The sequence below is a fragment of the Nicotiana attenuata genome, unplaced genomic scaffold, assembly GCF_001879085.1.
Source record: "Nicotiana attenuata strain UT unplaced genomic scaffold, NIATTr2, whole genome shotgun sequence".
NCBI lineage: Eukaryota > Viridiplantae > Streptophyta > Magnoliopsida > Solanales > Solanaceae > Nicotiana > Nicotiana attenuata.
Window position 1 is genome coordinate 97,283 of NW_017671988.1, and position 11,581 is coordinate 108,863.

General features: G+C 38.7%; 2 protein-coding genes across 2 annotated transcripts in view; one reads left to right on the top strand and one right to left on the bottom strand.

Moving 5' to 3' along the window:
• Positions 1-4,727: 4,727 nt before the first annotated feature.
• Positions 4,728-5,307, top strand: LOC109211197 (defensin-like protein 159). Its single transcript, XM_019374699.1, has 2 exons — positions 4,728-4,795; positions 5,112-5,307. Exons 1-2 carry the CDS (start codon positions 4,747-4,749, stop codon positions 5,294-5,296), a joined length of 234 nt encoding a protein of 77 aa, XP_019230244.1. The 5' UTR covers positions 4,728-4,746; the 3' UTR covers positions 5,297-5,307.
• Positions 5,308-7,803: 2,496 nt separating this feature from the next.
• LOC109211196 (uncharacterized mitochondrial protein AtMg00810-like) overlaps positions 7,804-11,581 on the bottom strand; it is a 9,744-nt gene continuing 5,966 nt past the window's right edge. The window contains exon 2 of the mRNA XM_019374696.1: positions 7,804-8,589. Within this exon, the coding sequence (XP_019230241.1) occupies positions 7,804-8,589 (786 nt within the window). The remainder of the gene's footprint in view (positions 8,590-11,581) is intronic.

Here is an 11,581-nt window from a genome sequence, read left to right on the forward strand (position 1 = left end):
AAGAATTTATCGGGGTGCAATTATTCAAATAAAGGCCAATCCTCTTCTAACAATTTAAGAATATGAAGTTTAATTCCTCTTTTACATTCATTCACTAGTTCACTTTAATCCAAGAATTCAAAGGTTCATTGGATTACAGATATTCCAAGTATAGCATGCTTTTGGGTCCTAGACTACCCGGACAATAGCATAATAGCAGATACGCACGGACTCTCGTCACCTCGTGCACGTGTAGCCCCCACAAATAGGAGCACATAACCAATTAAGTCACCTAAGGGAACAATTCCCTCTTACAAGGTTAGAAAGGAGACTCACCTCGCTCCAAAGTACACTTCCAACTTCCAATAACGAGTCCAAGTCCTTAATTCAAAGCCGGACAATCCCAAACTATTTAAACGAAACAAGAACTAATTAATATAACCTCACAAGATAAAATCCTAGCTATTTAAGAAATTTTCCAACCATTAACACAAGTTTCTTAAATTCCGACCCCGGGCCCACGTACCCGAATTCCGAGATTTTTCGAAGAAAATTGTTCTCTATGCCCTAAGGATCGATAATATATGATTTCTAGTTCATTATATGGCGAATTACATGATTAAATTTTTGTTTTATTAAAACCCTAGGCCTAGCTCTAACCCTTAATTTTTGTTCAATTTTTTGTGGTTAATCTACCTAATACACATGCATTTAAGCTAAGGATGAAGGGAAATTACTTACCTTACCAAGCTATGTGGAAACCCTCTCTTGGAAGCACCCAAATCGCCTAAGTATGGAATGAGAAATGATAAAAATAGCTTTGGGTTCGAATTAAATGAACCCCTCTGCCAAGCTGTTTCCGCTTCTGCGGTGGGCTTTCCGTTTCTGCGGAGTCCGCTTCTGCAGATATTAGGCCGCTTCTGCGGTCCTGACCCAAGATGGCTGGGCCGCTTCTGCGGTTGAAGTGCCGCATATGCGGAACCGCTTCTGCGGTTCCAGGATCGCTTCTGCGATCTTTCCCCTGAGCTGCCTTGGCCGCTTCTGCGGTGTCCTGACCGCATCTGCGGTCCCGCAGCATCTGCGGTCCCGCTTCTGCGGTCCAAGAACCGCAGATGCGGTTATGACAGAAGCAGCAAACTTCAGTCCTTTTTAAAAGTTCTAACTTCGCTCGAGCCTCGCTCGTTTGACGCTCGGGACTCCCGTGCCCCGCCCGAACATACCGAGAAGTCTGAAATCACGAGGCGGACCTACTCGAACCCTCGGAACTCCCAAAACAACTCTAAATCTTATAATCACCCCCTAAAATCAAATGAATCAAACTATTGAATCCTTAAGTTCTTAACTCTCCTCTAACGGGTCAAAACGCCCTTGAACTACTCGGATTGACACCAAATTTTACGGGCAAGTCTTAAATGGCATTACAGACCTGTACAAAGCTTCGGAACCAAAATCTGAGCCTGATACCTAGGGAATCAATGATTTCTTAGTTTCTTGAATTCTTTAAAGCTTCCATTAAACAATTTTAGATAAAAATTCATTACTCGGGCTAGGGACCTCGGAATTCGGTTCCGGACACACGCCCAGGTCCCATATTTTCCCACGGACCCTCAGAATTGTCAAATCACGGATCCGGGCCCGTTTTCCCAAAATATTGACCGAAGTCAAATTTGGTCTTTTAAGCAATCCTAAAGAAGCAAATGGGCATATTTTTACTCAAAACCCTACCAATCCCCGAACCAATCGCCCCCGCAAGTCGTAAACTCGTTAAAGCAAGTACGGGAGGCTTTATTTAGGGGAACGGGGTTCAAAAAAGGCTAATCGACCGGTCGGGTCGTTACAATATTTCTGGTGCCTATTTGCATATTTTAGGGACTACATTTCTGGTCCTTAAAATATTTTTGCGGCTAGTTTAGATATGGTCGTTAAAACGTTTCACGACCAATAAATTTCTTGTCCTTAAAATATTTTCGCGGCTAGTTTAAATATGGTCGTTAAAACGTTTCACGGCCAGTAAATTTCTTGTCCTTAAAATATTTTCGCGGCTAGTTTAAATATGGTCGTTAAAACGTTTCACAACCAGTTAGAAGCTGGCCGTTATATCTATTCAAAGAAGTTTGAAGCTGGTCCCTAAAGAAACAAGTCACAAGTCCCTAAATCACATTTAGTTTGCAACTAGAAAATCGGGAATATTAATATATAGATAATGTTGCTTTCATAAAATAATACCAAAAATGATCAACATCAGTTAATTAGTTGAATCGTACATCAATGATTTAAGCTAGTCACAATATTGTGTTCATAAACATTTAGCAAAAAACTACATATACTAATATATCCCTCGATATAATGTAAAATTTTCTTGAAATTCCAAGCAAAATTGTGATTGATCTGTATGTCGTCAAAAGTCAGCTTTCTCGTAAACTTCAATATCCAAAACCTGTTGAAGAAATAAGAAATTTCAGTTAGAAAAACTATATATAACAAATTGTACAAATGGTGATAACCAAGTATTTGACGAAGTGAACTTGCAGAGCCAGAATATTTTCGCTGTTCTATTGGGAAACTGTGTACATGCATTCCCTTGGTTGATGTAAAGCTTACGTTCATGTCTTCTTTTCCACTTCAATGGTGATACAAATGGTACAACCAAGACTAGTCCCACTGGATCACAGAATTGTGAAGTTCTGCAGTCTGATCATATAGGCAATTTTAACTCAAAGGAAACAACTAGCAGAATGTCCTGTAATTCATCAGAGGTTACTAGCTTCTACTCCAGGGTAAATCTTGATATTTATACAGTTCACAATCCTAAGCCATCAGTTCAGGCTTTTTTTGATATGATGAATACTGGCCATGATATTCTCATGGGCCGTAAGTGGGGTTCTACAGCAGCAGATAGTTGCTGCAACCTCAACATTTGATAACGTCGTCCTTACTACATCAAATTTACATATCTGGACTATGTTCCTATCGCGGTTTGCTAAGGGAGCACTGCAGCAAGCAGAACCTACAGTGCTTCCAAAACTTCACTTGGAATATATGTTCAGACCAAAGATAAACTGAGGTCTTGCGAAACTATTACTCTGCTCTGTTGCTCAGCAGTAAGCGAACCAAGAAGATCAAAAGCAAAAAAGCAAGACCTATGATCTCTTCCGGCAAGAATGCTATTCCATACAGTCTGAGCATAAGCACAATCTCGAAAAATATGCAATACCGATTCATCCTCTACTCAACAAGTCGTGCAAGTATCCTCTAGATTAAGATGGCGGCAAACTCAAAAGCAAATATGTTTAATAACAGAAACAGAGCTACAACTAGAGTGAGCAACGAGCATGATTCAGTGAAGAACCTACGAACAGTCAAAATGGTCAATAATAATGGAGTTTCGTCGGTGCAAGGGTCTTCGTCGGAGTTTCGTTCTCCGACCAGATCTGACAATATCAAACAAGTATTATGTAAAACCCATCAAAAACTCAGTTCACCGGAGAATAATGATCTCGTTGTATATGGAAAGTCGTGATAAAAACAAAGATCGGGATGAACATCTAGCGTTTAGCAAGTTTTTGCCATTGAAATGAAAAATGATTGAGAAATTAGGAAAGAGAAAAAAAGAATGCTTTAAGAAATACTTTATGTTAGACATATCGAAGTTTATGTCTAGCGAGATGTGCTGATACCATGAGTGTAAGGACTACAAATTTATTGGTTTAATCATTAGTTATCCCATTAGCAAAGTTACTAAATTTACAATTCATACTTAACAAAAGGCCATAATGCAAAGAAAAACAGGTGACGTCCAGATTGTCAATCTTTTGGAGTTGGAGCTCAGATGAGGCTTTTGCCTTTTGACCGGATATGGTAATGAAGGTCTGCAAATAGGAAAACAAGGAAGAAGGAGAAAGAGGTGAAAAAAGTTATTAAGTATGAAATACACGTTTTAGGCGCGTGTAATTCATCGCTTTGCACATATCTGGTTGTAGCTTTTTAAGGGGTAAGTAAGTTTACTTTAAAAGTTCAGGGAGGTAATAGGACCCCCGAAAAGAAAAGGTGTGTAATTAGTAATATGGTCATAGGTTGGGAAGGATTTTATGCATTATACCAATATAAAACTTAAAATCTTCTAAAATGTCATCACATTAAATTCTCCGAACTGTTTTAAGTTCTTGGTACTTTCAAAAAGGAAACAAACCACCTTGTTCTGCCTTCTATAACTTAGTTCTTCAAAATATTATTAGAAATTACAATCAACTTTTAAAACTGCTTGCTGTAACTTTTCATAAACCATAGATCTCTGAAATACAATGAGATATAGTAGTTATTTTCAAATGTCCCGACATTAAATTTCTAAAACTGCTTCCCATAACTTTTTGAATGAGAGGGAGCACTTCAATTCTTCTAAAATGTTAACACAATTAATTATCTAAACTGCTTTCCATAACTTTTCAAAAAAGGAAACAAGCGATTTCTGCTCTATGGAAAGCATATAATAAAAGAGATAATAATAATCTAATTCTTCCAAATGTCATCACAATCAATTCTCTAAACTACTTTCTATAACAAAATTTTTGGAAACAAGCCATCTTAGCTCTATGAAAAGCATATTATAAACACAATATGAGAGATCACATTTTAAGTCTTCTAAAATGTCATCACATTATTTTTTTAACAACTGCTTCCCATAACTTCTCTAGCAATTACACTATAAAAGCCCCTTTTCACCTAGCATCAAGGCACACCATTGACATTATTACATCAACTTCAACAAGGATGGCTAAGTTTTTAAACTCTGTTCTTTGCTTCTTTCTCATTCTTTCAGGTTTTCCCTACTTTCTTAGAAATCTTTTACTTTGTTTATTTTGTTAAAAATTTACGCACACCCTGTCTTTGCACAGAACCAATGAACGTAAGACATGCCTCTTGCATACACATATTTCTCACATAATCATAGTTAAATATTATGTATTTTCACTCTTAATTTGTAACTGCTAAGATTAATTTCTTTGGTTTGATGTAAATATAAGTTACAAATAAGTATTCACCATTTAATGATTTGCTTGTGATAAAAGTGAACAATTTGATATAATTCTTATTTCATTGATATATAATGTCTTGTTGGTTCAATTTGGATGCAGTTGCATTGGTAATTACTCAGATAAATGCCCAAAAGAGATGCAGTGCAACTCTGGATACACATGGATGTCTCCTTGCTGACTGTCAAAAGGAATGTGTACAGAAATACAATGGGAATGGACTTTGCACTGGTGGTGTCTCTGGCCCATTCAATTGTGTCTGCGTTTACAATTGTAACTCCAATTAAAATACCTTTGATCATAGACTATATTGGTCTATTATTAATGAGAAATAAATAAATATATTATTCCTTTTTCTAAACTTCATTACGATATTTGAAATTAAAAAGGGACCCCAACTATTAAACTTCATTACACTATTGTCTGCAATATGACTCTCGATGGATGTGTCATATCACCCAGAAATGTGGTGAGATATATATGATCCCTCTAGCGTTTTCAAGCACTAAGAATAGAAAAATTTCTTGTAGGGAGCGCTTCCCCCTTTAATGGACCTTATGCAACGCGAATCTGAATTAGTTAGGCTAGTATATTTCGGATACCAAATAATTATACAAAAAATAAATATTCAGATCAAAGATATTAGAGTAGTGCAATACATTAATTCATAATATTTTCTTTCAGAGTTTAATTCTTATACATACGGCAAATTAATTGGTCATTCTTGGAGGGCAATATAAGACATGCTAATCAATATAGTATCGTATGTCTCCGGCAAATAAATAAAAGAAATTTTACCTTCTATAGCAAAGGCTGATACATTATTTATTATAAACAAATACCCTTTTAAAAAATTATCTTCTATAGCTACATTTTAATTTTTATAGCAAAATATCTATTTATGGCCACTTCCTACCTTTAAGCCATTAAATACACTGTGTATTATTTTTCTCTCTCCCTCTCTCCTCCTTTCTCTTTCCTCTTTCTTCTCTTTTTCCCCCGATTTTTTCCTCCCCTGCTTTTAGAAACCCTAGCAGGGACTGTGTTCCACCAACGACAGATCCGGCCGACGACCACTTCCCCCCTCCTTGTTGTGTCACCCCTAACCCCCTCCTCCGGTCGGTGCTTTCTTTCACACAGTTGTGTTACATATTCCAAATTTTTCATAGATTTGCATTGATTGTTCATGTTTGCCTTGTGAGATCTGAAGAAGTTCTGTCTGTAGTTTCTGTTTGGTCCTTTAAATTGGTGCTTCCTCAACAACTGTCTTCATTTAACCGGCAGCGACGCCCCACAAGGCGGCGGCCTGGATATCGGTGAAATGGGGACGGAGTTTGGGGTTGAGGAACTTGAAGAGTCTGTTACCTTTTTTTCATTGTATTTCAATGTATCTCGTTGTATTCCATGTATTTCATTGTATTCACTATCTTTTTTTTATTGTATTTCAATATATCTCGCTGTATTCCATGTATTTTATTATATTCAATGTCTCACTGTATTCCATGAATGTATTCATATATTTTTTAATTAATATACTTTTTGTATTCAGATGTATATATGTATTCAAATGTATATGCAGTACGTATTCATATGTTTTTGCACTATAGATGACCTTCCATACTTCATGTATTTAATATACTTTTATGCATTTAACTGTATTCAATGTAATTATATAATTTTAATTTATAAATCTATTTGTAAAGATACCACTAAATTTTTTTTAGTAAAGATACGACTAAAAAAAGAAAGGATGGATTGAATCTCTGAAGATTGCTCTGTTTTTGGGGTATTTTTCGGTTGAGAATCTTTTCTATAACTGGAAATACAAATTTTGTGTGTTATAATTGAGTTTGTTGAGTTATATTAGGAGTCTATCGCGTTAAATGATTCACTTACCATTTTTAAACAGTTGAAGACCTTTTCTTCCCGCAAATTCCGTTACTGTATTCACGAATACAGCTCGTGAATACAGTCGAATACATTCTCTGCTTAGCTGGACTCCCTTGTTTTCCGCCGAGATTTGCTACTGTATTCATGAATACAGTAGCAAAAATACAGCGAATATAGTCTATAACAACTGAAAACATAGCTATTGGAAGTAATTTAGTAAATGATAGTTATAGCAAGCTATTAATCACTAAAACATAGTGGTTTCTGAAAATTTCTCATAAATAAATAAAAACAAATTGGTGTATCGAGTGTATTTACAAGTCTTTTAGGGCCCGTGCCGTTTGATCCCACAACCCACAAAAACTAAAAAGCTCGATTTTCAATAAAAAGAAAACATCCGTCATTTTTGCATGCACCACTATTACGAAGCAAAATGAATAAGACAATGTACTTATTGAACCGAAGTCTTAATAGTAAATGACCCGCTGAACCTGTTCAAGGTTGGACTGGTTATTGACCTGCCTATTTATTGAACTTAATCCATCTTGATCCAACCCATCTCAATCAATTTAAAGTTGGACTATGTCAAAACTAAGAGATTGAGCACAAGCAGAAGCTGCCATTGATGCAGCAATTGAGCTTGCAGGAAGACAGACGAGAGAAAGAAAAGAGGAGCAGTAGAAACTTTTGGAAAGATGAAAAATCGGGGAAAAAACTAAACTGTATTTTCTATATTGTTTCCTATATATACATGTATAGGAAAAGGAAAACAAAAAGATGCAATTAGCTAATTATAGAAATACCCTTACTAACTCAACAGCGCTAAGCATATAGTTATACATATAAATACAGATGTAGCTGAGCTGTCATGTGAGCTGTCATGTGATACTCTCAATACACCCCCTCAAGTTGGAGGTGAGGAACTCACTGCCAAGTTGCCAAGAATGGAAGCATGTTTGATCCCTGATAAAGCCTTGGTAAATACGTCTTCTAGCTGAGCATATGTGGGGATGTGATGCAAGGTGATAAGGCCTTCATGTAACTTGTCTCGTACAAAATGACAATCCACCTCTATGTTCTTGGTACGTTCATGGAACACAGAGTTTATTGCCATATGTACTGCAGCTTGGCTATCACAAAAAACTGAGATAGGATGTAGGCAAGGAACTGTCAGCTCTTCTAGCAACCTTTTAACCCAAACTAGTTCACCAACTACTTTTCTTACTGATCTGTATTCTGCCTCCGTAGAGGAGAGGGAGACTATTTCTTGTTTCTTTGATTTCCAGCTAATAGGACTGTCACCCAATAAGACAATGTATCCACTTACTGATCGTCTAGAATCTGGGCATGCAGCCCAGTCTGAGTCGCAGAAGGCCCTCACAGTACAATCTGGGTTGTTGGAGAAGAAAATACCCAGGGTTGGAACATTCGTAAGATACCTTAAAACATGGAAAGCAGCTTTAAGATGAGGCTCTCTAGGTGTTTTCATGAATTGGCTTAAATGCTGAACACTATAGGCAATGTCCAATCTTGTATTGGCGAGGAAATTCAGCTTCCCAACTAACTTCCTATAGTAAGTAGGATCTGCCAGTAGGGTTCCCTCTTCTGCCTTCAACTTAAGAGTACAATCAAGAGGAGATGAAACTGTGGTGTACTGATGGTCATACTCCTTCAACAGATCTGCAGTGAACTTCCTTTGTGAGATAAGGACCCCATCATCTTTGTAGAACACTTCCAATCCCAAGAAATAATGTAACTTCCCTAGATCTTTGATTTTGAATTGATCATGGAGGAAAGCCTTGAGTGCCTTAATTTCTTCTACATTTGTGCCTATAAGGATTACATTATGACGACCCGGCCGGTCGTCTCATGAGTTACCGCTCCGTTTTTCTCCATTTCTGCTTCTTTATGCTTTGTTTATCTGTGTTATGTGGTATCGGGTTGGTCGGATCGAATCCGGAATGGTTTTGGTAAGGTTTGAGACACTTAGTCTCTAAAAGTAGCTTTAGAGTTAGAAAAGTTAACCGAGAGTTGGCTTATTGGTAAACAACCTCGGAATGCAGATTTTATGGCTCGGATAGCTTCTTTAGGTGATTTGGGACTTAGGAGTGTGTCCGAAAAATTTTTGTGATGTCCGGTGTAGAATTAGGCTTGAATTGGCAAAAGTTAGTTTTTGGCGATTTCCGGTTGGCAGTGGAAAATAGTCTATCGGGGTCGGAATGGAATTCCGACAGTTGGAACAGGTCCGTAATATCATTTTGGATATGTCTGCAAAATTTCAGGTCAATCGGAGTTGTTTTGGATAGTTTCGGCGTCGTTGGTGGAATTTAGGAATTTCAAAGTTCATAGGCTTGAATTTGATGTGATTTTGGTGTTTTGATGTTGTTTTTGGTGTTTCGAAGGCTCGACGAAGTTCGAATGATGTTATGGGACGTGTTGGTATATTTGTTGAGATTTTCGTGGGCCTCGGGTGGATCTCGAAAGGTTAACGAATCAATTTAGACTAGAAGAAAAGCTGTTGCATTTTTTCACAGCAGCATGAACAGTAACTCGGGTGAACAGTAACTCGGGTGAACAGCACTCGGGTGAACAGTAACTCGGGTGAACAGTACTTGGGTTAACACTAAAACGCGTGAGCAGTATTTAAATAAACCCTCCGCGACCATTAAACTCTTTTACACCATTTTTGAACGGGAAAAGAGCGTTGAGGTGATTTTGAAGAGAGGAATTCATTGTTCTTCATTGAGGTAAGGAATTTGGATCCTAAAACTCGATTATTTGTGATTAAGAAATAAAATATCAGTGTTTAATTCATAAAAATCAGTAGAAAAAGGTGGAGTTAGGGCTTGAGATTATGAGACCTTCTAGGGATGATTTGAGGGGTCAAACGAACTCCGATTTTCGAGTTCTTTATATGTACGGACTCGTGAGATGATGAAGAACATTTTGGTATAAAGTTTGTCCAGTTCCGGGACGCGGGCCCGGGGGTCGGGTTTTGAATGATTTCGGGTTTTGTGCTTAAAATCGATATTTTTCAATTGGAATTCATTCGTTTAGCATAATTTGATGATAGAAATCTGAACTTGGTAGATTTGGAGCACTCGGAAGTTGGTTTGAGAGGCAAGCGTGTTGCAGAGTAGCTTTTCGAGCTAGTTCGAGGTGACTAATGATTTTAAATGCTGTTTTGAGGGTATGAAACCCCGGATTACACAACGTTCGGCTATGTTGAGGTGACGCACACGCTAGATGACGAGCGTGGGGTCGTGCACCGTTGGGGATTGTGACTTAGTCCATCCCGAATGACTAGTTTTCTGTATATTTGGTAGATAATTGTTTGATATTATTATACTTTAGGCTAAATGCCATGTTTGGGTTTCGTGCCAACTGTTTGAACCATTAGGGGATTTTAAATGACACTTTTCCTCACTGTTGATTTCATATTGATGCTCAGTCATGCTGTATTTTTACTATTTTGAAAACTCAGCTATGTTATTCTGTTTTAAACACATTAGATAATATTTTGAAGATATTTTGAGCTGAGCTTCATGTTTTACTGATGCCCAAGGGGCTTATGAGATTCTGACTGAGTAAGGCCGAGGGCCAGTGTTGTGAGGATACTTTTGGGTCGGGCTGCACGCTGCAGCAGTGATATACTGATTATGATNTCAGGCCATAGTTCTCACGGTTCTCAGCAGGGCCATTCTTCACTTAGTGCACTTCTAGCCCAGGGTTCGTCCCGTGCTCTATCGGTTCAGGATTCTTCTATGCCAGGGGCGTCTGCTAGTCATACCGGTGCTAGGGGTTCCCATCAATCTCCGTCTCCAGCACCCGAGAGTTGTTATGAGTGTGGAGAGATGGGCCACTTGTGGAGGCAGTGCCCTCGTTGTTCCCAGCAGAGGGGTCAGTCATCAGCCTCAGCCCCAGCCACTTCACCACCCACCCAGCTAGCTAGCGGTGGGGGACAGTCATCTAGGGGTCGCCCCAGAGGGGGAGGTCAATCCGGAGGTGGCCAGGCTTGCTTCTATGCACTTCCAGCTAGGCCCGATGCGATTGCTTCAGATGCAGTGATTACAGGTATTATCTCAATCTGCCGCATGGATGCTTCTGTGTTATTTGACCCTGGCTCTACTTTCTCTTATGTGTCGTCTTATTTTGCGCATTATCTGGATATGCCCTGCGAGTCCCTTGTTTCTTCTTTTCATGTTTCTACGCCGGTGGGCGATACTGTTGTGACAGACCGTGTGTACCGATCGTGTGTTGTGTCTATTGGGGGTCTGGAGACCCGGGTGGATCTATTGTTATTATGTATGGTGGACTTTGATGTTATTCTGGGCATGGACTGGTTATCTCCGTGCCGGGCTATTCTGGACTCTCATGCTAAGACAGTGACTTTGGCTATGCCTGGTGTGCCACGAATTGAGTGGTGAGGTTCGACCAATTATGTTCCCAGCAGAGTGATTTCTTTCTTAAAGGCCCAACGTATGGTTGGGAAAGGTTGTCTTTCATATCTAGCTTTTGTGAGGGATGTCGGTGCAGAGACTCCCAGTATTGATTCTGTTCTAGTTGTGAGGGATTTTCCCGACGTATTTCCTGTAGACCTGCCGAGTATGCCACCGGACAGGGATATAGATTTTGGTATTGACCTGGTGCCGGGCACTCAGCCCATTTCTGTTCCACCATAT

Excerpts from the sequence above, each read along its gene's own strand:
- LOC109211197 (XM_019374699.1), top strand. The coding sequence starts at position 4,747 with ATGGCTAAGTTTTTAAACTCTGTTCTTTGCTTCTTTCTCATTCTTTCA. Across the intron at positions 4,796-5,111 it reads CTTCTTTCTCATTCTTTCAG|TTGCATTGGTAATTACTCAG; the intron begins GTTTTCCCTACT and ends ATTTGGATGCAG.